The 23,601-nt window shown below is 47.5% G+C and overlaps 1 protein-coding gene across 2 annotated transcripts; it reads right to left on the reverse strand.

Annotated features, from left to right (window-relative positions):
• Window positions 1–1,186: 1,186 nt before the first annotated feature.
• On the reverse strand, window positions 1,187–23,426 carry F11R (F11 receptor). 2 transcript variants are annotated; one of them, XM_009185003.4, is made up of 11 exons: window positions 23,408–23,426; window positions 22,718–22,820; window positions 6,261–6,329; window positions 5,983–6,090; window positions 5,594–5,740; window positions 5,110–5,312; window positions 4,838–4,940; window positions 4,602–4,709; window positions 4,354–4,366; window positions 4,000–4,048; window positions 1,187–3,863 (listed from the first exon to the last, which is right to left on the reverse strand). In XM_009185003.4, exons 2-11 carry the CDS (start codon window positions 22,779–22,781, stop codon window positions 3,828–3,830), a joined length of 900 nt encoding a protein of 299 aa, XP_009183267.1. In that variant the 5' UTR covers window positions 22,782–22,820; window positions 23,408–23,426; the 3' UTR covers window positions 1,187–3,827. The 2 variants fall into 2 exon arrangements, with proteins under 2 accessions (XP_009183267.1, XP_009183271.1); XM_009185007.4 differs by lacking the exon at window positions 23,408–23,426 and adding an exon at window positions 23,040–23,058.
• Window positions 23,427–23,601: the final 175 nt, after the last annotated feature.

Consider the following 23,601-nt stretch of genomic DNA (forward strand, 5'->3'; position numbering starts at 1 on the left):
CTGAGGCAGGAGAATCGCTTGAACTCAGAGCGCGAGGCTGCAGTGAGCTGAGATCGTGCCACTGCACTCCAGCCTGGGTGACAGAGTAAGATTCAGTCTAAAAAAAGAAAAAAAAAGTTCCATTTCATATCAGATTTTCATAGCTAGTACCAGAAAAGGGGTAATAAGCTGGAAAAGCTAAAGAATTGGATATTTTTAATGTAAATTGTTTTTCTTCATTTGTCTACCTTATTAAGCTGTCTTCATGTACCAAGAAACATACTGTCCCCTCATTCAGAAACAGACTAACTCCATTTTCCTCCACTATCCCCTCCCCTATCCCTGTCCTTGATCTGTAGATCCTGTTAAGACAGGAAAAACAATGTTGGTCAAAGGGTACACGCTTTCAGTTACAAGATTAACAAGTTCTGAATATGTAAGATAGAACATGGGAGGTGATGTGGCTGGGTGCGGTGACTCATGCCTGTAATCCCAGCACTTTGGGAGGCCGAGGCGGGCGGATCACGAGGTCAAGAGATCGAGATCATCCTGGCCAACACAGTGAAACCCCGTCTCTACTAAAAATACAAAAACTAGCTGGGCATGGTGGCGCATGCCTGTACTCCCAGCTACTCGGGCGGCTGAGGCAAGAGAACTGCTTGAACCCAGGAGGTGGAAGTTGCAGTGAGCCAAGGTCGCACCATTGCACTCCAGCCTGGCAACAGAGCAAGACTCCGTCACGAAAACAAAAACAAAACCAAAACAAACAAACAAAAAAAAACATGGGAGGTGATGTATGTGTTAATCGACCATGGCAATCATTACACAAATGTATATGCATATCAAACCATGTTGTATACGCTGAAGAAAATTTAAAAACGACAGGAACAACAAACACATCCTTAACACTCAATCATTTTATCCCAGAGTATGCTGAGTTCATGTCTCAGGGGAAACACCAAAATCCATGGAACTGCTCTCATTTTCTATCTCCTAAATGTCACTTTAACATAAGAAATGTCCATTTTGGGGTTATTCGCATTCAAACACAGGCCAATGAAAAAAGCTAAATTAAAATGTAATTATCAAGGTAATGGAAAGATATCCTAATCTCTTCATTAACAAGACTATCAGGAATATTTCGAATGTCCAATCACTCTAGGAGTCCCAATTCTCTTCAGGTAAGAACTTCAGGATTTAAACAAACTCAATGTGAAAAATAAACATTTATTACAAAAATTAGTTTTGACATTTTAAAGTGAATACAGACAAGGTGTTTTCCAGTTCAAAAGGTCTGTTGTAAGCTATAGAAGTAAATTCCAAGGCTGGTAATAACTGACTCATATTCTTCACAAGTGACCTAGACAACAAGGAACCATTCACCTCAAATTCACAGAGCCATGAATCACCTCTGCTTCTCCATGACCTTTTCCATATCCCTTCTACTGTCTCTTCCAACCATGACACAGAACTGAAACATACTTTAAAAATCTCATCCTTGGCTATGCACGGTGGCTCACACCTGTAATCCCACCACTTTGGGAGGCCGAGGCAGGTGGATCAAGAGGTCAGGAGTTTGAGACCAGCTGGACCAACATGGTGAAACCCTGTCTCTACTAAAAATACAAAAATTAGCCAGGCATGGTGGCATGCACCTGTAATCCCAGCTACTCAGGAGACTGAGGCAGGAGAATGGCTTGAACCTGGAAGACGGGTGATCACACCACTGCACTCCAGCCCGGGTGACAGAGTGAGACTCCATCTTAAAAAAAACAAAAAACAAAAAAAAAAAACTCATCCTTACTGAACCATTTCATAAGCTCTACTTTGTCTAGTTGGATTTCATTTCTTCTGGAAAATTTATTTTTTATTGGCATGTGACCCTTAACCGATGGCTTCATTAGCATTTTGTTTTTCTTTTTGGATCCTTAATAGAAAACTCAGTTGTTAAGGATTTCCAAATAGGATAGGGCAAAGTGGCACTCAGTATATCCTCCACAGAAAGAAAGAAGCAAAATCAAGCCAAGAGGGCCCTTTATTTGTCCTCTTGCTAAGTTAATAGACTGGTGGGATGGTGGTAGATGCAGAAACAAAAATGTAAGGGCAAAGGGTCCAAATGGGGAGGAGGAAAGCAATGATAGCCAGGCCTGTCCTGCCCATTCGCATTTATTCACATGCAGACCACCCATGATCTGGTCTTCAAATTTCTTCTGAACTCCACCCCACTAAATATAGTAGCAGTTACTACTTTAAACTCCTACTAAAGCACTTGTTCTCCAAATGACCTGAGAAATCTCCCCGCCTCAGCTCTGGGACAGTAGTTCCTACAGCCATAGGGAGGTCTGTTAATGTACCTGGCTGGACAGGAGGTACAAGAGTAAGTACTTTCTCCTCTCACTTGGTGGAAGAGGCCAAGGAGATTCCCCAAGTACAGCATCAGCTTCACTCTGAGTACCTTCCTCCAGCAAAGGAAGGCCTGGCCACAAGAGGGCTCTGGAATGAGGGCCTGAAATTCAGAAGCTCTGCCTTGAGATAAGAACCCAGAAGGGGCAGGACCAGGCACTGGGAACCAGCCCCAGGTTGCTGGGAAGCAAGGCTTTGAGGCATTTTCCTGTTGTACAAAGGAGCCCAGGAACCCTCAAAGACTTTTTCCCCTACTTACTTCCCACAAAAAGAGCCTTGACAAACCAAGGTTTTATTTCCAGCAACATCCAGCTGATAGAAACACATAGAAATACAATCTCACCAAAGAGCTAAGAAGCCCTCCAACACACGCCCAATTTCAGCATACAGCTAAGACCGCACAACACATACACAGGCTCAACAAAGAGCTAAGACCACTACACACATCTCCATAGCACCACGAGCACATCTCAAAAGGGTCTGTCCAATAGTTCCAGCCAAGGGAAGGGTGATGGCCTGAGCCACCAGCTCCAGCTTTCTTTTCTATTCTTTCTTTCCCTTTTTTTTTTTTTTTTTTTTTTTTGAGATAGAGTTTCGCTTTTGTTACCAGGCTCCCGAGCAGCTGGGATTACAGGCATGTACCACCATGCCTGGCTCATTTTGTATTTTTAGTAGGGTTTCTCCATGTTGGTCAGACTGATTTTGAACTCCTGACCTCAGATGATCCACCTGCCTCGGCCTCTGGGATTATAGGCGTGAGCCACCACGCCCAGCCTCCAGTTTTCTTTTCTTTAGAGCAGTGGTTTTAAATATTTTTCACTTCACGTTCTCTGAAAATTTACTATGCTCTCCACAACAAGAGCTCCCATTTTCCACAGACACAGTCAATGTCAGTCGGCTTGTATTCAAGAGAAGGACAGGGCAGAGGGACTTCCCATGGGAAGACAGAACAGAGTGGGCCCCAGAGATGGAAGGACCCCAGTGTCATCACCAAACAACCATTTCAGCTGCTCTAGCCTCTAATCCCTACTCTAGAACAGCTGGCCCCGGTCCTCAGTACACAAGGAAAGAGCCCAGAACCAAGCTCAAGATCCCTATTTAAAGATCCCTGCCGGCCAGGTGGGCAGTTGAGTGCAGATTCCTGGGAGCCCCACCATTTTTGCTGTCTGTTTAGAAGGGAAGTCAATGGCATACCCAGGATTCCTGCCTGATCCCTCATAGAAATGGGGAATAAACACTTTAAACAAGTAGGAAAGGAAGGGAGAGAATGAAGGAGGAAGGGGCACATAGTTGACATTATTAAAAACACATCCGAAGAAGTAGGGGGCCGTGTGGGGTGTAGAAGACAAATAAGGCATCCTGTGAAACTACAGACATCAGGGGCCAGAGTCCGGTAGCACCTGAGTGAGGCAAGTGCAGATGACAGGCGGTGAGCCCGACCAGGCTCACACCAGGAATGACGAGGTCTGTTTGAATTCCCCCTGCAGAAATAAAACATCCGGTCAACTCTCAATAGTCTTCTTTAGCTGATAATCCCCAAAACACATAAACATGGACTAGAAATCTCCTCACTCCAGCCCCAGGTAGCCCACCCCTGCCCAGGGCAGGCATACTCACTTCACTTCGAGCACTAGGCTGGCTGTAAATCACCTTCTTACTCGAAGACCTGTGAACAAGCCAGAAGACAGAGACACTCAGCCACCTAGGTGCTTATTACCTCTCCTTGCCAACTTTAAAGGCCAGAACCGAGAATGCTACAGAAGCACAGAGTGCGCAGCAGAAAGGCATGGGTGGGGGGAAACAGGACAGGCCCAGGGCCAAGGGCACAGAGAAAGGGCTGGATATCCAGATGCCTTCCCTCCAAACTGGTTGCTTCCGCCTTCAACCCATTCCCCCGGGCCCACTACAGCTTCAAACGGCATGCATCCATGCTCTCAAACTTGGAGAACCCCAGGACAGCACCTCACTCACCCTTTCTTTGTTCCTGAAAGAGAAGAAATGGGATCATGAGTGACAGCAGGACAGAAGACAGCATGGCTTGGGAAGATGGAGGGGCAGGCCCCCAGCTCTTGGTGTGTGTTAGATGGGTGATCAGTGTTCCTCAGGGGACAACACCCACACACATGAGCACAGTATCAGGGTCAGTACTCAGATGACACCCATGCCAGGCCCTGGGATGGGGGCAGTACAAAGGAGAGCCTCTGGGGGCAGATGCTTACTGTCAAAGTGGCCTCGGCTATAGGCAAACCAGATGCCAAAAATCAAGATTCCCAGGAGAATCAGGGTTACAAGGACAGCTGCCACGATGACCCCCACATTCCGCTCCACTGTGAGACACAAATGAGAAGTCAAGCACCAGGATACTCACTCACGGTACCAACAGGATCACCAATGGCAGGATGAAAAGCAGACGCCGATCCCCACCCCAGGTCTGGGCTCAAGCCCTAACTCTCACCAGCTTCCATGCGCACAGCATTTGATGTCATGGGTGTCCCATACCCATTCCGTGCCTCACAGCTATATTCTCCAGTATCAGAGGCTGACAGGGGATCAAAGACCTGAGGGAGGAAAACAAATTGGCTTCCTGCTTGAAGAAGCAAAATAGCCATTTTTTAATGTCTCCTGACGCCAATCCCAAGTTCACCCTGCTGCCTGTTCTTCCTCCCACTTTTTGGGGTTCTATAACTGCATGCCCCCACACATCTTTCACCACCACCCCATCCATACCAGCTCTCCTGTTGTGGGATTCAGGACATAGGAAGAGTTGCTGAAGGCACGGGTACTCTTGGGATTCGTAGGCATCACAATCCCATCTTTGAACCAGGTGTATTCAGAAGGTGGGGAACCATCTTTTTCTGAGCATGTCAGCACTGCCCGGTTCCCAATGGTGGCAGAGGAGGGGATGCTAACTGTAGGCTTGGATGGAGGCACTGTGGAAGAGAAAGACAGAAGGTGCTGAGTACAGGGTGGGGGCTGCTTGAGTCTAAGTAACCAACTAGAATGGTACCCCCATCTACTCAGCTCAAGCCTCCCACCCTCACCATGCCCCTGGTTGCCACCTAACCAGGGCTTATCCCCTCTCTGGCAGCTCCGGGACTCTGAATAGCCCCACCTGTGGGCATTCTCACCATCAAAGAGCTCCAAAGCTCAGCAGAGCCTGCTATGGGAAGTAACTAACTCCAGGCCCACCCAGAAGATATGTGGCACATACCAAGCACGATGAGCTTGACCTTGACCTCCGCATAGTTGTTGCCGCCTTCCTCAGAGACCATACAAGTATATGTCCCGGTGTCCTCCCGTGTCACGGACTTGAAGGTGATACCACTTGGCAAGAAGGTCACTCGGTCCTCATAGGAAGCTACCACAAGAGGAGGCAAGGGCGAGGACAGAGTGAACTAGAGAGCTAAGGGAAGCTGATGAAGGGGGCATCCAAGGTACGCAAGTGCTCTCCTCTTCCCTCAGAAAGGGGAGTGGGAAGGCCATGAGGACTTGAGCCCCAGGGTATGCCCTGGGATAAGGGCACAAAGCCTGGATCGTAGAATCCAGGCATGATAACCCCTCCACAACCTAGGCAATCAGGAAGGAGGAGAAGCAACTCACCTGTGATCTTGTTATTATAGCAAACGAGTTTGGTGGTGTCTCCTTGGTCAAACTTCCACTCCACACGGGGAGAAGAAAAGCCCGAGTAGGCACAGGACAACTTCACAGCTGCAGACAGGGTCAAAATGAGCCGGAGAAGGAATCAGCAGCAAATACACGAGATGGGGAACAGCCCTAAACTGCAGGCTGGGCTGGGTGCTCTCTAGGTCCCCAGACGGCCGGCAACTACTCACCCTCACACCCTCCAGAGCCACCCTCCACAGCCCCTCCCAACTCACGATTATTCTCAGGAATTCTGACTTCAGGTTCAGAAGAGTGCACTGTGACACTGCCCAATGCCAGGGAGCCTGAGGAGAAAGAAAGAGGTGGGCCCTGTCAGGAGTGAGCAGAGAAATGCCAGGAAGAGGGAGACACAGACCTAGCAGACAGGGCTTCTCCACTCACAGACCCTAAGCGGAAGGGATTCCAGACTCATGCTCCTCCTGACTCTCACACTTTGTCACCATGATCCTAAATGTCTTCTTTAAGTGCTTTTTGCTACAATTGCAGGCTAATACTTCTTTTACCAATGGAAATCTCTCAAATGCAGCTTCTTTTGCTTCTAATTTTTCTCCCTGTGACTCCCAATAATCTAATTAGATTTCTACTAGTCCAAGGGCAGCTTCCAGAATGACATTTCACCGTTCAGAGAAAGCTTCTCAACAAATGATTGCAGCCACTTGTCAAGACAATCCTGGAAGGAAGCCAGCAGGGCTGGAGGCAAGGGATGGAAGGGAAGGGCAGAGCCATAATGAGGATAATAATAATACTCGACATTTGTGGAGCATGTGGTGCTTTTTAAAGTGTTTTTGCATACATTATGACACGTAGCATCATTTGATCCTGGAAACAAGCATGACAGATTGGCAAGATGTGTATTATTATCCCGAGTTTACATGAGGAATTAAGAGTACAAGAAGTAAATGTGCCTAATGTCATACAGCTGGGGCCAGGCCCGGTGACTCAGGCCTGTAAACCCAGCACTTTGGGAGGCCGAGGCGGGGAGGTTATGAGGTCAGGAGTTCGAGACCAGCCTGGCCAATATGGTGAAACCCCATCTCTACCAATAATACAAAAATTAGCCGGGCGTGGTGGCACGCCTGTAGTCTGTTATTTGGGAGGCTGAGGCAGAAGAATCGCTTGAACCAGGGAGGCAGAGGTTGCAGTGAGCTGAGATCATGCCACTGCCCTCCAGCCTGGGCAACACAGCGAGACTCAATCAAAAAAAAAAAAAAAAATCACACAACTGGTTCTAAGGTGAAGCTGGCACTAGAAGTGGGTTCAGATCACCTCACTAGAATATTCTACTCGCCAAACGGAGAAAGAAAAGGTAGTGTGTGCTGGGTGGAGGGAGGGAGGAGCAAAGAGGCTAATTAAGTAATATGGGGGAGGTGCATCAGGGTTCACGGGAGGGACCCACAAAGGTCAAATTAAGAAGCAGTGACTAGGGATTCTGGGACCACACGGTGCAGCTACAAACCTGCACTTACACAATTATTCTCATTCACGTTTTCAAAGTCAAATTCATGAAATATCCTTTTATTCATAGCTTCAAGTCAGGACCCTGTCTTAGATAAATGTAGAATTCAAACACATTTGTTGAATTCAAGTACATTTTTCCTTTACTTAATTATGCATATAACTGAATATGGTCTCTTGACCTCTGAGATTCCCCTTCCTTTCTGAAATATGAAACAGATGTGCTCTAAAGTCCTTTAGGTTCCTTTTTAATTTTGGCATTGATGTTTAGACAATGTCTGTATACATGTATTTCAATCTGACATAATACTACTATGGGCCGGGCACAGTGGTTCACGCCTGTAATCCCAGCACTTTGGGAGCCCAAGGCAGGTGGATCACGAGGCCAGGAGATCGAGACCATCCTGGCTAACACGGTGAAACCCCATCTCTACCAAAAAAAATACAAAAAATTAGCCGAGCGTGGTGGTGGGCACCTGTGGTTCCAGCTACTCAGGAGGCTGAGGCAAGAGAATGGTGTGAACCCAGGAGGCAGAGCTTGCAGTGAGTCGAGATCACACCACTGCACTCCAGCCTGGGCGACAGAGCCAGACTCTGTCTCAAATAAATAAATAAATAAAACAACTGTATTTTTTAAAAAATAACACTATGAATTAGTCCAGATAAGTATTCTGTCTCCCACTTTATAGATGAGAGACTCAAGATATAGGTTACTCCTATATCCTTTTTTTTCTCTTATTATACTTTTTTTTTTTTTCTAAGACGGAGTTTCACTCCTGTTGCCCAGGCTGGAGTGCAATGGCACTATCTCAGCTCACTGCAGCCTCTGCCTCCCAGGTTCAAGTGATTCTCCTCAGCTTCCCAAACACTGGGATTATAGGCACTTGCCACCACACCGGCTAATTTTTGTACCTTTAGTAGAGATGGGGTTTCGCCATGTTGGCCAGGCTGGTCTCAAACCCCCCCTGCAGCCTCCCAAAGTGCTGGAATTACAGGCGTGAGCCATGGCGACCAGTCTAATTTTTTTTTTTTTTTTTTTTTTTTGGGACAGAATCTCACTCTGTCGCCCTGGCTGGAATGCAGTGGTGCGATCTCGGTTCACTGCAACCTCTGCCTCCCAGGTTCAAGAGATTCTCCTGCCCCAGCCTCCTGAGTAGCTGGGATTACAGGTGCCCACCACTACACCGAGCAAGTTCTAACTAGTTTTTTGTATTATTATTATTTTTTAAGATGGAGTTTCGCTCTAGTTGCCCAGACCAGAGTACAATGGCGTGATCTGGACTCAACACAGCCTCCACCTCCCAGGTTCAGGAGATTCTCCTGCCTCTACCTCCCTAGCAGCTAGGATTACAGGTATGCGCCACCATGCCCGGCTAATTTTGTATTTTTAGTAGAGACGGGGTTTCTCCATGTTGGTCAGGCTGGTCTCGAACTCCTGACCTCTGGTGATCCACCCGCCTTGGCCTCGCAAAATGCTGGGATTACAAGCATGAGCCACCACGCCTGGCAATTTTTTGTATTTTTAGTAGAAACAGGGTTTCACCATGTTGGCCAGGCTGGATTTTTTGTTTTTTTAAGAGCTAGGGTTTTGCTACATTGCCCAGGTTGGTCTAGAAATCCTGGCCTCAAGCAGTTCTCCTGCCTTGGCCTCCCAAAGTGCTGGGATTACAGATGTGAACCATCACGCCTGGCCATATAGCATGATTTTCAAAAAAGAAGGGTATAGGCTGGACACGGTAGGTCACATCTGTAACCCCAGCACTTTGGGAGGCCAAAGAGGGCAGATCACTTGAGGTCAAGAGTTTGAAACCAGCCTGGCCAACATGGTGGCCAGGTGGCACGTGCCACCATGCCTGGCTAATTTTTTGTATTTTTAGTAGAAACAAGATTTCACCATGTTGGCCAGGCTGGTCTCAAACTTCTGACCTCAAGTGATCCACCTGCCTCGGCCTCCCAAAGTGCTGTGATTATAGGCCTGAGCCACCACACCCCACCTGCCCAGCTAACTTTTACAATTTTTTTGTAGAGACCAGGTCCCACTATGTTACCCAGGCTGGTCTCAAATTCCTGAACTCAAGCAACTCTCCTGCCTTGGCCTCCCAAAGTGCTAGGATTACAGGCGTGAGCCACCATGCCTGTGGAAGTCTCTTACTCAACTCTCATTAAGAATGCTATTTGGCTGGGTGTGGCAGCTTAACAGCCTGTAATCCCAGCAGTTTCAGAGGCTGAGGCGAGCAGGTCATAAGGTCAGGAGTTTGAGACCAGTCTGGCCAATACGGCGAAACCCCATCTCTACTAAAAATACAAAAATTATCAGGGCATGGTGGCAGGCACCTGTAATCCCAACTACTCAGGAGGCTGAGGCAGGAGAATCGCTTGAACCTGGGAGGCAGAGGTTGCCGTGAGCCAAGATCGCACCGCTGCACTCCAGCCTGGGTAACACAGCAAGACTTGGTCTCAGAAAAAAAAAAGGGGTGGGGGCACTTCTGTTCCAAAGCTGTCTGTGGGATAGGCTGAAGTCTCACCGGGACTACAACGCAAACTTGGCCTCTCCCTCTGTCCAATCTTGCTTCCTTCCCCTCCTTTCCATGGGCGTGGATCCCAAGTGCACCCCCTAATAAATGTCTTGTATGATTATTGACATCTCAGAGTCAGCTTCCCAAGAACCCAACCTATGGGTTGGGTTATTAGCAGCATCTAATTAGACTAAAAACTAGCCTTTGAAATCAACACACATATACACACAAATCACAACATATGAATTTTATGGTTGTTCCTCCACCACTTCTGGGTTTAGCTAAAGTTCTTTGTTGAGTCCTCTCAGATCATCACATTCACACCACATATATACACAAACACAGTGGGCTACAGGCACATTATCCTTTTCTTCATTAATCCTCACTGCCATCACCTGGTCTGGGCTTCTGTTCTTTTGTTTCGAATACATGAACCTCCGCCTTAGTGTCCTCCCACCCACCTCTGTTGCAGGATTAACTATGTCTGCCTGTGGCCTAACTGTGCCAATTCTCCCAAGGTCTACTGTGATGGCCTATCACATCATGAGTCAAGGCCGGCCTTACCACCATGCCTTTCCCATTCACCAGAGGACACCTCAGCCATTCTGGTCCACATTCCCCTTCTCGTTCTTGAACAGGCCCCTGGAACCAGACTGCCTGCATTCAAATCCCAGCTCTGGGCTGGGCGCAGTGGCTCACGCCTGTAATCCCAGCACTTTGGGAGGCGAAGCAGGTGGATCACCTGAGGTCAGGAGTTCGAGACCAATCTGGCCAATATGGCAAAAATCCATCTCTACTAAAAATATATATATATATATAAATTAGCCGGATGTGGTGGGCATCGCAATCCCAGCTACTTTGGGAGGCTGAGGCAGGAGAATCAGCTGAACCTGGGAAGCAGAGGTTGCATTAAGCTGAGATCGTGCCATTGCACTCCAGCCTGAACAAGAAGAAACTCCGTCTAAAGGCCAGGCGCAGTGGCTCATGCTTGTAATCCCAGCACTTTGGGAGGCCAAGGCGGGTGGATCACCTGAGGTGGGGAGTTCGAGACCGCCTGGACCAACATGGAGAAACCTCTACTAAAAATACAAAATTAGCCACGCGGGTGGCGGCATGCCCGTAATCCCAGCTACTCAGGAGGCTGGGGCAGGAGAATTGCTTGAACCCAGGGCAGAGTTGCAGTGACAAGATCGGCCATTGCACTGAAGCTCACAACAACAGAGAAACTTGTCTTAGAAAAAAGTCATGCCGGGTGGCTCTCAAGCCTGTAATCCCAGCACTTGGGAGGCCGAGGGCGGTGGATCACGAGGTCAGGAGGATCAGGACCATCCTGGCTAATTGACGGTGAAACCCCTGCCTTTACTTCAAAAATACAAAACTAGCCGCATGCAGGTGGTGGCGCCTGTAGTCCCAGCTACCGGAGGCTGAGGCAAGAGAATGGCGCGGAACCTGGGAGCGGGAGCTTGCAGTGAGCCGAGATCGCCACTGCACTCCAGCCTGGGTGACACAGCCGAGACCTCGCCTCAAAAAAAAAAAAAAAAAAAAAATTTCCCAGCTCTGTTACTTACTAGGTTATGTTACCTGAACAAGCCACTTGGCCTCTTCAAATCTCAGTTTACCCATCTGTAAAATGGGGATAATAACAGTTTCTACATCAAAGGGCTGTTTTGAGGACTAACCAAGCTAATACTGTACAAATAAAGTGCTTAGAGCAGTGTCTGAACAGGAAACCCCAAATAAGTATTATATTTTATGATTATCATCTGCTCATAGGCCCTTCTGTACACATACTTCTTTCTGACTTCAATGTTTTCTTCAACAAGACATATAAATAAAGCCTGAAAAGTACCTATTCCAGCCCACCAAACCACATCTGCCCTGTCATTGCAGCTGCCTTGGAAAGGCGGCCCCTTCTCTAGAACCTTCACAGATGGACCAGCAGAGCTAGGAGTTTGCTCTCACTGAATCCAATCTGTATCAGGACACTCACAGTTTCCCTGCCCATCCTCCTCATCTATTTTATATTTTCCCGTGCCTTCTCACAGCCCCCCTTTTGCACTTAACCTTGGGCCCATACATACCATACTGTACACACACATACAAATGTCCTACTGATGTACATGGTAAACCAAAATAGAAGGAAATTCCATCCTTTCCATTGTCAAGTTTAATTTTCTCTAAGTTCACAACAAGAAAAGCCACAAAGTTAAAGGCATCAATAGATTTTTGGCCTGCTCAGGTTTTGGGCCCATGTATAGAAAGTCCATTCTCCGGCCAGGCGCGGTGGCTCACGCCTATAATCCCAGCACTTTGGGGGGCTGAGGCAGGCAGATCACAAGGTCAGGAGATCGAGACCATCCTGGCTAACACAGTAAAACCCCATCTCTACTAAAAATACAAAAAATTAGCCAGGCGTGGTGGCAGGCGCCTGTAGCCCCAGCTACTCGGGAGGCTGAGGCAGGAGAATGTCGTGAACCTGGGAGGTGGAGCTTGCAGTGAGCCAAGATGGCACCACTGTACTTCAGTCTGTGCAACAGAGCGACACCCCTCTCAAAAAACAAAAAGAAAAGGAAAGAAAAAAAGAAAGTCCATTCTCCATCCCATTACTGGATGAAGTGCTAGCATTTATTGAGCACATACTGTATTTGAGGCACTGTTGTAAGCATATTATATGTGATATCATTTAATCCCTGCAACAGCCTTTAGAGTTAGGTGATTCTATTGTTATCACCCATATTTACATGGGGAAACTGAGGCCCAGAGTAGCTAAGTAGCTTGGCCAAGGCCACACAGTAAGTGGTAGTGCAGATTCACACCAATGCGGTCCAACTGCAGAGGCTATACAATGCTACGCTACACTATACAGCCTTCCTAAAAATGCAAATCTGACATGTCCTTTAAGCTTTTGATGATTCTACATTGCTTATATGATAAAATCCAAATTTTTCTGCAAGCTAAGAAAGTTCCGATAATCCCTATATTCTGCCAAACACCCACCTCCCTCTCTCCCTGCTGGAAGTGCTGGAAGAAAGTTCCAGCACTATCTGACCTTTTGATAAGGTTATCATCTTCATCACCCACTCTACTGTTGCAATTTACCCTCTAGCAATACAAAACTACTTAAAATTCCTAGCAAAGACTGGGCTGTTTCACAATCTCTGCCTTTGCTCATGCTATTTCTGCTATGTGGAACACCCTTTTCCCCTCTTTATCTGGGCAGCAGTATTCATCCACATTATTTTCTGGAAAACGACCTCCCACATGCCTAGTCCTCACCATAGCCTCACCTAAGCCTCTTTCCTAGGCTTTAATTATCCCATGCAAAACACTGTCAAAGCAATTCCTACATTATAATGACATCATCTGTGTACAAGTATGTCTCCCATAGTAAACCCCAAGCGAAACGGGACCATGTGTTAATATTCTGAGTATCCCACACTTAGCATAATAAAACTGGTACCAGTTGACATTTAGTAAATGTTTTCTCAGCCTGGGCAACACAGTGAGACCCCTATCTCTACCAAAAAAAAAAAAAATTAACCAGCTGCAGTCACGCATGCCCACGAATACTGAGGACACTGTAGGATGTAATTCCTGTAAATTACTATGTACCTGAATAATAATAATGAAACAACCGTGGCAAATAGTATTTTCCAAAACAGCCACATCTATCTGTATATTTATCTCCTCCCCCATGCTCTACTTACATTGTGACTGAGGTGGAATCTAAGTTAAGTTTCCTCCCCATGGGCCCAGCGCGGTGGCTCACGCCTATAATCCCAGCACTTTGGGAGGCTGATGTGGGTGGATTGCTTGAGGTCAGGAGTTTAAAACCAGCCAGGCCAACATGATAAAAATTACAAAAATTAGCCAGGCATGGCGCATACCTGTAGTCCCAGCTACTTGGGAGGCTGGAGTACCACTTGAGCCCAGGAGGTGGAGGTTGCAGTGAGCTGAGATCGTGCCACTGTATTCCAGTCTGGATGAAAGAGCAAGACTCTGTCTCAAAAAAAAATGTTTCCAGGCCGGGCGCGGTGGCTCAAGCCTGTAATCCCAGCACTTTGGGAGGCCGAGGCGGGTGGATCACGAGGTCAGGAGATCGAGACCATCCTGGCTAACATGGTGAAACCCCGCCTCTACTAAAAAATACAAAAACTAGCCGGGCGTGGGTGGCGGGCGCCTGTAGTCCCAGCTACCGGAGGCTGGCAGGAGAATGGCGCGGAACCTGGGAGGCGGAGCTTGCAGTGAGCCGAGATCGCCGCCACTGCACTCCAGCCTGGTGACACAGCGCCGGTATCTGGCCTCAAAAAAAAAAAAAAAAAAAAAGTTTCCTCCCCATGAATCTGGCAGGGTCTTATGACTGCCAATGGCAAATTATTAAGAAGTGGCAAATTATTAAGGTTGGGCCTTACATGCATCTTCACACTAAATTCTAAAATAAATAAATAAATAAATAAATAAATAAATAAATAACCCTATGAGACAAGTACTATTGAAGTACTATCGTTACCATTTCATTTTACAGATGAATAAACTGAGGCTTAGAACAGTTGACCCAGGCCAGACACAGTGGCTCACACGTGTAATCCCAGAACTTTGAGAGTCCAAGGCGGGCAGATCACGAGGTCAGGAGTTTGAGACCAGCCTGGCCAACGTGGTGAAACCCCATCTCTACTAAAAATACAAAAATTAGCTGGGCATGGTGGCAGGCGCCTGTAATCCCAGTTACCGAGAGGCTAAGGCAGAGAATCACTTGAAGCCGAAAGAGGTGCGGAGGCTGCAGTGACAAGATTAAGCCGCTTGCACTCCCGCCTAGGGTGGACAGGAGTGAGACTGGCTCAAAAAAAAAAAAAAGGCCGGGCGGTGGCTCAAGCCTGTAATCCCAGCACTTTGGGAGTCAGAGACGGGTGGATCACGAGGTCAGGGAGTTCGAGACCATCCTGGCTAACACGTGAAAACCGCCTCTACTAAAAAAAATACAAAAACTAGCCGGCGAGGTGGTGGGCTTCTGTAGTCCCCGGCTACTCGGGAGGCTGAGGCAGGAGAATGGCTTAAACCCGGGAGGCGGAGTTGCAGCATTGAGATCCCGCCACTGCACTCCACCCTCTGAGTCGACACATGAAGGACTCCGCCTCAAAAAAAAAAAGTCCAAACCATATGGCTACAAATAGCAAGGTAGGAATCTTAACCCAACTCTGCCTGATTTTGAGGCTCTAAAACTATTATGCTATATGTAACTTTATTGGACAAGCAAGGAAATCCCATGTATCTTTCAAGATTCTGTTCAAATGTCCATTGATCTATTATACCTTTCCTCAGTCAAAATTAATCTCACCCCAATTTCTAGGCATATAACCTAAGAAAACAATCAAAGGTAGGCACACAGTAGCTCTCATGCCTATAATCCCAGCACTCAGGTTGAGGCGACTGGATCACTTGAGGCTCGTGGACTTTGAGACTTCAACTTGGACTAACATGGTGAAACCCCGCCTGTACCTCAAAGGACACAAAAATTAGCTGGGCATGGTGGGTAAGGACTCTGATCCTGAAGAGCCAGGCAGGCCGAGTGGTGAGAATCACTTGAACCTGGAGGTGGAGGTTGCAGTGAGTTGAGATTACGCCACTGCACTCCAGCCTGGGCGACAGAGTGGGACTCTGTCTTAAAAAAAAAAAAAAAAAATGCATGTACAAGAATATTTTAACGTTATTTAAGTTTTATTGTTTGTTTTTTTGGAAACGGAGTCTTGCTGTGTTGCCCAGGCTGGAGTGCAGTGGTGCGATCACGGCTCACGGCAACCTCCGTCTCCCAGGTTCAAGAGATTCTCCTGCCTCAGCCTCCCAAGTAGCTGAGATTACAGGCACACACTGGGCATGGTATGCCCAGCTAATTTTTATACTTTTGATAGACACGGGGTTTTATCACATTGGCCAGTGATCCTCAAGTGATCGGCTTCAAGTAATCCGTCTGCCTCAGCCTCCCAAGGTGCTAGGATTACAGGCATGAACCACCATGCCCAGCCAATTTAATGTTATTTAGTATAGCAAAGAAAAAAGAGAAATCTAAATGCCCAACAAAAGATGAATAAGTAAATTATGATATAGCCATACTTTAGGAATATTATAGAAAGGACCTTATTTAAAGTATATTTTGGGTCAGGTGCGGTGGCTCACACCTGTAATCCTAACACTTTGGGAGGCCAAGGCAGGTGGTCAGGAGTTCAGGAACAGCCTGGCCAAGATGGTGAAACCCCATCTCTACTAAAAATACAAAAAAATTAGCCAGGTGTGGTGGCGGGCGCCTATAATCCCAGCTACTTAGGAGGCTGAGGCAGAGAATTGCTGGAGCCCAGGAGGTGGAGGTTGCAGTGAGCCAAGATTGTGCCACTCACTGCACTCCAACCTGGGTAACAGAGCGAGATTCCATCTCAAAAAAAAAAAAAAAAAAAAGTATATTTTGTAGGAAATATAGACATATATCACACATTAATTCAAAAAGACTAGCATGAAACACCAGTAATAAGTGTTTATCCCTAGATAATAGAATTACATGTGATTTTATTTTCTCCATAGTCCTTTGCATTTTCCTATTTTTCTACATTGAGCATGTATCACTTTTTTTAACAAAAAGAAAAAACTTATCTTTTTAAAAAGTTACTCTCTTCTCCTCTATGCTCCCCAAACATTCTGTACTTTGTTGACAGCCCGTGGCACACGCTGCTCTGTACTCTACCTAGTCAATATGTGTCTGCAGTTTCTTGAGTTCTGCTTGTATCCTTCCCCAGCTCCCAGCACTACACTTTGCACAGAGGAGGTGCTCCATGAACTGCATCAAAGCACTGCTGACGTGAGAAGATGGTCACAGAAGGCAGAGGCGTCCAGACTCTTAACAGAACCCACCAACAACCATCTCTTGTACATGAAGGGTCAGGTCAGACCCATAACAGAAAAGGACCTACTTCCTTCCACTACTTTACTAAGAAACCTTTAGTTTTTTTCTAGATATCCTGTTAATTATTAGAATTTTCTGGCCAGGTGCAGTGCAGCAGCTTATGCTTACAATCCCAGCACTTTGGAAGGCCAAGGTGGGAGAATCACTTGAGCCCAGGAGTTCAAGACCAGCCTGAGCAACATAGAAAGATCCAATCTCTATGTCTCAGGGATATCAATAACAAAAAATAAAAGAAGAAATACAACATAAAAAAGAATAAAAGAAATTTTAAAAAGAGAGAGGCTCTGATCTCTATAAAAATAAAAGAAAAAAAGAATTTTCTTTGAGTTGCTTGAGTGTTGAGTTTGAATTTATTTATTTATCTATTTATTTATTTATTTTGAGACGGAGTTTTTGCTCTTGTCGCTCAGGGTGGAGTGCAATGGCGTGATCTTGGCTCACTGGAACCTCCACCTCCTGGGTTCAAGCAATTCTCCTGCCTCAGCCTCCTGAGTAACTAGAATTATAGGCACCTACCACCACGCCCAGCTAATTTTTGTATTTTTGGTAGAAATGGGGTTTCACCATGTTGGCCAGGCTGGTCTGGAACTCCTGACCTCAGGTGATCCACCCGCCTCAGCCTCCCAAAGTTCTGGGATTACAGGCGTGAGCCACCGCGCCCAGCCAATTTATTTATTTTGAACTTTAATTTTATGCTCAGGGGTACATGTGCAGGTGTGTTATACAGATGAACTACATGTCATGGAGGTTTGGTATAAAGATTATTTCATTATCCTGCTAATAAGCATAGTACCCAAAAGGTAGTTTTTCTATCCTTACCCTCCTCCCATCCTCTACAACTCAAGTAGGCCCTGGTGTTTGTTGTTCATTTAAAAAAGAAGAAAAAAGAAGAGGAGGGAAGAAAAGAGGGAAAACAGCCAGTCTCTCTGGTTTTCTCTAATAATTCATCCAATCTTCCCTCTGGACATATGAGACTCACAAGACCCTCCAGTTGCCAGGGAGCCAGAGCCCTGCAATATGAAGGATGAGTCAGGGCTTCCTCACCCCACCAGCTATAGCATACCCAGTTTAACTTCATGTTTTCCCCCTAATCTCTAGCACAGTGCTCAGAATATAGTAAACACCAATGTTTGCTGGATTAACAAGTGAATTTCACATTGCAATATAATTAGAACCTGGACCTCCACCCTGGTTTTCCCCTTCCTCCCCACCACTCAGCCTGTAGAGTCTGAAGTAACTCTCATAAGAGTTGGCCTCCTCGTAAAGATCAAGAGGCTCCACTGCGCCAGGGAAGTTTCACAGCTGACAGGGCCTTTCCAGGGGTTGCGGTAGAACAGTTAAGGAATGCGTGGGCAAGAGGAAGGCTCTGTGAGGCCAACAACAGGTGGGCTATGTCTAAACAGCCATCCTTGGCTGCACTTTCAGTGATGTCAATCAGCTGGCTCGGGCCCTCTGAGGATAGCAGAAAGTGGTAATGGCAGGGTAAGACAGGAGCGCTTTCACTCCCTGGCTCCCTCCTGCCCCCTCTGCAGAATTTCCGGTTCTACCTGCTCAGCTCCCCAGCCACCCCATCTTCCCAGTGCAAAGGAAGGTTGAGCCTGCCTACCCAGGACTTACTTCAGGGGCCCGGCATCCACTTCCTGCCAGCCAGCTGCTTCCTCCTGTTCCACCCCTACATTGTGAAACAAATGACGCAGCTGGACTTTAGACAGAAACCCTGCTTATCAGAGAGTCCAGGCAGATGAACTCTGGGTTTTCAATGCCAGGAAAACCCCAGTGTGCGTCTACTCTCACAGTATGTGTTCACTCATACTGCTTTCCACAACCCTCACACAATAGTGAAACCTCATCCTCAATTACGTTGGACGCAAGGTCATCCAGGTCTTTCCTGAATCTCTGAAACAGAAATTGGTTTGAGTTTAGAGATCCCCAGGGTCTCTAGTCAAACCTAACAGATGTGATAAACAAGTCTCATTATTCCTATCACATAAAATGTGCATAGCATTTAAATCTATTTTTGGGTGTGGTGGAAATGTGTGTTGCCCATTTATGTGTCCATAGAACAAGTGCACATTGAACTCAGCTGACTTGGAGGGGGTGGGATGTATCCTAACAGCCAAGGCCACAATCCCTAGAAACCAATATGGGCCAGGTGTGGTGACTCATACCTGTCATTCAGCATTTTGAAAGGCTGAGGCAAAAGGATCCCTTGAAGCCAAGAATTCAAGACCAGCCTGTACAACATAGTGAGACCCTGTCTATACTAAAAAAAATTAAAAATTAGCCAGGTATGGCTTACCACTCATGCTTGCCTATAGCCTCAACTATTCAGGAGGCTAAGACTGGAGGATTGCTTGAACCCAGGAGGTCAAGGCTGCAATGAGGCCAGGCACGGTGGCTCATGACTGTAATCCCAGCACTTGTGGGAGGCCAAGGAAGGTGGATCACTTGAAGTCAGGAATTCAAGACCAGCTTGGCCAAATGGTGAAACCCCATCTCTACTAAAAATACAAAAATTAGCCAGGCCTGGTGGTGCACGCTTGTAGTCCCAGCTACTCGGGAGGCTGAGGCAGGAGAATCACTTGAACCTGGGAGGCAGAGCTTGCAGTGAGACAAGATCGCGCCACTGCACTCCTCCCTGGGCAACACAGCAAGACTTTGTCTCAAAAAAAAAAAAAAAGGCTGCAGTGAGCTATAATCATGCCACTGTACTCCAGCCTGGGCAACAGAGTGAGACCCTGTTTCAAAAAACAACAACAACAAAACGAAACCCCATGATATATATACATATAAGCAAGATGTAGAATATATGTAGTATGCCTCTTTTTGTGTCAGAAAGGGGAGAAAAAACAAGTTTTATTTATATATACTTGTATCTGTAAAATGGAACACTGAAAGAAACATAAGAAACTATTGGGGTTCAGGGGCCGGGCGCGGTGGCTCACGCCTGTAATCCTAGCACTTTGGGAGGCCGAGGTGGGCGGATCGCAAGGCTGGGAGATCGAGACCACCCTGGCTAACACGGTGAAACCCCATCTCTACTAAAAATACAAAAAATTAGCCAGGCATGGTGGCGGGCACCTGTAGTCCCAGCTTCTTGGGAGGCTGAGGCAGGAGAATGGCATGAACTCGGGAGGCGGAGCTTGCAGTAAGCTGAGATGCACCACTGCTCTCCAGCCTGGGTGACAGAGCTAGACTCCGGCTCAAAAAAAAGAAACTATTGGGGTTTGGGGTGAACAGCAGCAATGTGGGAATGAGATACCCCACCGCTTTGATATCATTTTAATTATAACACCGTGTCAATTAACCTCTTCTAAATAAATATTTTTTTAAAAAATCACAGTAGCTCTATCTTGAATCAGAACTGGGCTGGAGACTCCACAAGCCATGATCACAAAGGAACTGAAGAGCAACATCGTGAGGTAAAAGTGGTTTGGAGTGGCCGAGTGCAGGGGTTCACGCCTGTAATCCCAGCACTTTGGAAGGCCTACGCAAGAGGATCACTTGAAGTCAGGAGTTCGAGATCAGCCTGGCCAACATGGTGAAACCCCATCTCTACTAAAAATACAAAAAATTCGCCAGGCATGGTGGTGCCTGCCTGTAGTCCCAGCTGCTGGGGAGGCTAAGGCAGGAGAACCAATTGAATCCGGGAGGTGGAGGTTGCAGTGAGCCAAGGTCATGCTACTGCACTCCAGCCTGGGTAACAGAATGAGCCTCTGTCTCAAAAAAAAAAAAAAAAAAAAAAAAAAAGTGGTCGAGAGCCAGAAGGCAAAGACTAAAGGGCACTGGAATTCCACTGCCACTCTTTTCCTAATTTCAGGTAGAACTAGGAAGTGCCAGTCACCATTTTCTAGTTTGGAGGGAACAATTCACTCCTGGGAGTAGAAGTAGAGGAAAGGAGGAGTAACTCACCAGTCTACAGTTTTGAGGTATGCCTGCCCCTGAAAGGGCAAAGCTAGAAGGGCTTGAGTCAGAAACATCAGTAGGAAACACCGGGACTCAGAGAATGACCCAGATGCAGGGCAATTCTGCCCTGCCCACCCGGAACTCCTCAGTGGTGATACCACACTCATGACAAGGGTGGGACAAGTATTACTCCTGTTTTACAGATGAAAAGACTGAGCTACTGCCTAAGATCACAAACAGGGCAGAGAGAAAGCCAAGCCAGAACGCAGGTGTGGCGGCCCGGCTCCCATTTCCATCCTCATTTGCACTAACCAAATGACTCCCCTCCCCCAATCCCACCCCAGATCTAGCCTGATTTAAAAGTTACAAGGTCAGTTCCTCCATTCCCTGGACATGTCACTTCCCAGGACCCACTGTCCTAACAGGCTAATGCGACATCATCTCAGGTTCCCTCTGCACTACTGTGGCTTGGTTCCCTGAAGACACCTCCAAGCTCAAAATGGTGCTATCACAACCCTTCCAGTGCCAGTATATGATTATTTTAGGATTATCATAAATAATATAGGAAATTAGAAGAAGAAAAAAGAAAGGAAGCAGTGGCAAAGGATAGGGAGGAAGCAGCTCCAGGAAACTTTTAAGCCTGACAAATACTGTCATAGACAAAAACTGTTACAAATACAGTCACTCACCCTGTTTCCTTATCAGTAAAATACAAAGAGGACGAGATATGCCTCTGGTCCAATCTCCCCCAAGGGTTTATGTTGTGATAAGGTACAAAAGAGCAGTCAGTTCATCTAAGGGCAGGGAATCTACAGACACCAGTACTGATTGTAATCATTCATTTATTTAACACTTTCTAAAAAAAGAACCTTGGGGGTGAGGGGAGACTCATGTAGAACACATACTGACACAACTACCCACACAAGGACACGCACACTCAAGAATCAGACAGATAAACACACAGGTGATGCCACAGGTTGACTAACGCACAAACCAACCGACGACACGCTCAGCCCCACACAAACACATCTAGAGACAGAGGCATGCCCTAGCAAGTGAGCCTCATTGTTCCTCAGGAAAGGGAGTTTACAAAGGAAACAAAAACTCTCATACACAGCCAGTGGGAGGGCAGAGCTCTGGCTCTGATGAGAATCAAGCCAACCAACAGATACACTCTCCCCCTGGGAAGAGTCACTCAGTCAACAACACGTATTAAGGACTCCTGTGGTAGTTATTCCAGAAAGGAACTTCGCTGGAACCTCTGCTGCGCTTAGAGAAATTTCAGGTTTCTATTGCATTTCCTCTTTAGACTGTGCACCCAGACATTTTCCCAGAGCAATGGCCGCAATCCAAAGATTCAGAGGAGCCAGAGACTCCTTCAGCAAAAGCTAGGGAAAGAGACTTCCACCCCAGACCACTGCCATTCGATTTTCTCCGAGGACCCTTAAGGAGCCAAGGCTCCCGGTTGCGCAGCGGGGTTCGTGGGTGCGCGTTGGAGGGGCAGGCTAGCCCTTCCCAGGTGCGTGTGGAGCGCGCGCTGGGTAGATGAGTGTGGAAGGGTCCTTGGCCTGACGGCCTTCTGCAGTGAGGACGAGGAGTGTACCTCTGGTGTGTGCAGCGTGAGGGGTACGGTCACAACTCACCAGTGTGGGGGAGGGGAGCCAGCCACTCACCCAGCTGTGAGACTGGTGAAAGAGGGACCAGCCAGGGGTGGAAAAGAGAATTAGGAGAGCGAGGTAGGAAGGTTTCTGAGCTCCTCCCCTCCCGCGGGCTAGGGGCGTGGGGAGAGGCTTCCTCCAACCTCCGACCCGACCGGCCGATTCCTCCCGAAACTCCGGGAACTTACACAACAGGATCGCCAATATGAAGAGGTGCAACAGTTTCCTGTCGGCTTGCGCCTTTGTCCCCATCGCGATCAGGCTCCCGGTACAACAGCCGCCGACGGACTCCTGGGAACAGACACAGCGCCGCAGACTTCAGCGCTGGGACTGAGAGCCAGCCGCCAGGTGGAGCCCCGCCTGGCCCCGCCCTCCACGGCTGATTGGCCAGCTCCCCACCCCGGCGCGTTCCGATTGGAGTAAGGAACCGCCGCTCTTCAGAGCGCGTCACCTCCGCCAGGTGTTACCCTGCCGCCACTCCCCGCCTCGGCGCACTGCGCCTTTCCCCACCTGAGCTGCCTCTGATTGGCCCAGGAGACTGTCGCGTCAGGAGACGAATGCCGCACCTTCAGCAGGTGACGGCCCCCTGATTGGTTGGTGTTCCTGAAGTAGGGACTTCCTGACTGACTGGGTTCTCAGTAGGAGCTGGAGGGCTGAGAAGTACCTCTAAGGAGGAAGTAGGGAAGGCAGTCGTGGTGTGGGATTTATGGAGACGGGCTTGGTTTGTGATTTTGCGTTTGTTTGAATGTAAGTTGCTTGGTGCAACTGCACCTGCAGTTTGGTGCTGCAGAAACTTTGGGCCTGCCTCTTGGCAAGTGAAAACCACATATTAACATGGGAGGGCGGGGGAGAAGACCGGGAGAGAAATGGAATGTTACCTTGACACCATCTCCAAACTGTTCCTCTGTCCACCCCACCGGCAGCATTCACAGGCTTTGAGAGATGAGCTGCGCTGGGAGGAAGAAAGGGAAAAACCAAGGGAAAGGGAGCACTCAATTGGAAAATGGGAGCCTGGTCAGTATAGTCCCAGCTACTTGGGAGGCGGAGGTGGGAGGATGACTTGAGCCCGGAG

The sequence above is a fragment of the Papio anubis genome, chromosome 1, assembly GCF_008728515.1.
Source record: "Papio anubis isolate 15944 chromosome 1, Panubis1.0, whole genome shotgun sequence".
Lineage (NCBI taxonomy): Eukaryota > Metazoa > Chordata > Mammalia > Primates > Cercopithecidae > Papio > Papio anubis.